This window comes from Condylura cristata, unplaced genomic scaffold (assembly GCF_000260355.1).
Source record: "Condylura cristata isolate star-nosed mole 26May11 unplaced genomic scaffold, ConCri1.0 scaffold00001, whole genome shotgun sequence".
Classification (NCBI taxonomy): Eukaryota; Metazoa; Chordata; class Mammalia; order Eulipotyphla; family Talpidae; genus Condylura; species Condylura cristata.
In genome coordinates this window covers 72,435,250-72,438,542 of record NW_004567102.1, presented here as the reverse complement: position 1 = coordinate 72,438,542, position 3,293 = coordinate 72,435,250, and the positions used below count along the sequence as shown (strand labels likewise).

Here is a 3,293-nt window from a genome sequence, read left to right as displayed (position 1 = left end):
CACACCTGTCTCACCTGCTGCTCCCCTCAGCAGTATATTTCTGTCAATCTGCCTGTTCTGTTTCCCACTCTGTCTCTGGTAAACCCCCTTACCCTTCTACACTCCTGGCCTATACCTGAGCTCTTGTATGCTTAAAGAAATAAATATTATTTAAAAAAAAAAAACTAACCAACCCTACTTTTAAAATTCTGTAGTTTTAAGAGAATTTATTTTTAAATTAGGCTAACTTTTACTGAACACCTAACCTTTATGCAAAAACTTAATTCTGAGAGACATGTAAATACTTAAATAACAAAATAAGGCAATAAAGCAATTTTAGGATAGTTACATATTTTTATTACATAAACATTTTAATACTCCTTGAGGGGAAATGGTTTTTAGTTTGCTTCTTGCTTTCATGGAATGTCAATATTCTATAGAAGAATGATTAATGAAGCAAACATTTCCCACCCCACTACAAAAACCGCATTGCCTAAATTTTCCAAGCAGATTCCTGAGAAAATAACAGGTCTTGTTTATTTTATAGTGTAATAACATACATTTTTAAGATATAAAAAAGGACAGACTTCTAAAATATGGTCTCCTTTTGTTTACAAAGTCCTAGAAAAATACCTTAATTATGCTCATGTGTTTGACCTTGACTTCATATTCCAGTTTACCAGAAACAAAAAATAATGACAAAGATAATATGTAAACCACATTAATCTTGCAGCAATACAATGTCAACATCATCATGAACGCCTTGCAAAAGTAGCTCTCCTTGGTACGTGACAATCTTCCTTCGTTTTGCAGCTTTGAGAGTTCCTACCAATGCTTCAAAAAGATTGGCACATTTGTCATCTCGGAACAGGACCCCAAATTTCACACTTAACTTTCCATCAGCATCTAATGTGAAAAAATACAATGTTAACAAATGCAAAGTCTATTTCTTGCCTGTGAACGGCAGGTTTAACATAATTCTTAATAAACATCTAATAACAGTTTAACCAATATTACAATTGAACAGATAATATTCATAAATTCACTATGTTTTCCAAATTTTTAGGCCCACATAGTTTCTCATATGGATAAGGGCAAAATTCCTTCCAAGCCCTCCTTTCTCTAATGTTAGCCTCTAAGACATCCTCCATGATGAGGTGGGGAGTGACAGGAATCTAGAAGAAACTTTGTAAGATGAAAACCTGATTGTTGTTCTCCCACTTCAATCATTCGATGGCTTTCTATCACCTTTGAAGTAAAGTCAAGCCCATGGCTTCATATGACTCTTTATCCTCTGGCTCCTACACACATTTCTCACCAGGCACCTTTTTAATCCAGTCACAGTGAATGACTTGCTGTTACACAAGTTGCCATTAGGGAAGGGATCCTATCCTGTAATTCTGCCCATGTTGACCCATCTCCCAGTACCTCATAGACACCTTTCCTAGCTAAATCCCTATTTCCAAGAATGAACTCAATGTCAACTTCCTGAGAAGCCTTCCACATTTATTCAGGCATTGAAGAAGTTCTAGCAAAGAGTCAATAAGTGTTAATTATTATTATTGTAATTGATGGGAAGTCCTTTGCTAGATGCATTTGCTAGATGCATCTCACAAAGGACTTCCCATCAATTACAATAATAATAATTAACACTTATTGAGTGCTTGCTATGTTGCTAGAACTGTTCAATGCATTCCATCATCATTAAAACACAATCCTCATTTCATTAAAGATAAGATATAATTGACTGCAAGAAGAATAATTATTTTATGTTCTAATTAAGTTTCCAAATTAAGTACAGTATGCCATAGATATACATTATTTTAGAGATCTTGAAGTATGGGGGAGAAAAAGTCTTTGAATCACAGTATCAGAGCAGTTGGTTTACAAATAAGGAAACCAAGGCACAAAAAAGTTTAGTATTGTATCAAAGGCCAAACAGCAAGCATGAAGAATCATTCCCAGAGATGCTGACTCCAGAGCCCATGCTCACCACTTTCAAATACACATTTCCAGTTTTTTGTCCAACTCCCCTCTCTCTAAAGAGATCCACAAGGCCTAAAGAGGAATTTTGCTTAATGACACATTTTTAGCACTTGAGCACAAATGCTCAAGAAATATTTTTTGAAAGAAAGAATTTAAAACTAAATAATCTTTATCCATTGCAATTTCTATTGGATTAAAAATAAAGTGTTTTAAAGAACTTTATTTTAAAAGAAACATAAAATGAAACTTATCCATCTCCAACTTCAGCTAATATATCATACTTAAGTCAATCTCAGTAAAATTAATCTAAATCATAACTTAGATTAGTCAAAATTATTCCAGATACAGCCTACATAATTAACCAACACATCAATATATCACATAACTCCACAGATGCTTTCCAATACAGTGAGTCATCCATCACCAGGAACAGGTAAATCAAAAAGGCCGAGAGAGGCTGCAATATTGGAAATATTTTCATCTTTCCAGAAGACAAAACTATTCCTTTGTAGTCTTCTTGTTTGTTAAATTGCTAACTTTGCAGCTTCAGTTTGCCCTAGTGGAATAATAAGACTATTCTAGGTGTGTAGGAATTGAAAAGCAATTAAATCAGACCCATAGACACTAAACTGACCTGGAGAAAGATTTAAGAGCTTACATCCTACAAACCGTGGGAAAAACAGCTTTAAGACCTTTAACAGTATCACTTTCCCCACAGTAATGTGACCTCACAGGGTTTAGGAGAAACTGGGAATGCAGAGGTGAGGGACATGGGTAGAAACAGCGTTATCAAATAGGAAACTCAACAAACTTCTATCAAGTGGTTACAGTGACGTGGTGGGAGAAAAATAGGGTTAGGGAGGACTGTTCATTTGCTTGATTGGAGAATGAAGAAATTACATTCTCCATTGTCTCCTCAGTGCTCAGCACAAACATCACACATTCACTGTGTGTTTCTTCCTTAAACCTACCTGAGAGTCAGTGCCTCATGAATGCCCCTGGGTGAGTTCAGGGAAAGATAGAATTTAAATCTCTAACTAATCTTTATCTACTTCATCTGCTTCTACTGGGTTAAAAATGGAGTGTTTTAAAGAATTTTATTTTAAAAGAAACATAAATTCAATTTTTTTTACTAATTTTAACTAATTTGGTAATTATTAATTTCGACTAATTTTTTTTTTTAAGATTTTTATTTATTTATTCATACAGAACTGGGGTACAGGCCAGAGTTGTGGAGGGTGAGAGGCTTCACCAGAGACAAAGTGGGGAGCAGAACAGGCAGATCGACGAAGTACACTGCTGAGGGGAGCAGCGGATGGGTCAGGAGA

At 35.2% G+C, this 3,293-nt stretch overlaps 1 protein-coding gene across 1 annotated transcript in view; it reads right to left on the bottom strand.

Moving 5' to 3' along the window:
• Positions 1-579: 579 nt before the first annotated feature.
• The window catches only part of ABRACL (ABRA C-terminal like), a 10,207-nt gene continuing 7,493 nt past the window's right edge, over positions 580-3,293 (bottom strand). The window contains exon 4 of the mRNA XM_004673897.2: positions 580-885. Within this exon, the coding sequence (XP_004673954.1) occupies positions 701-885 (185 nt within the window). The 3' untranslated portion in view covers positions 580-700. The remainder of the gene's footprint in view (positions 886-3,293) is intronic.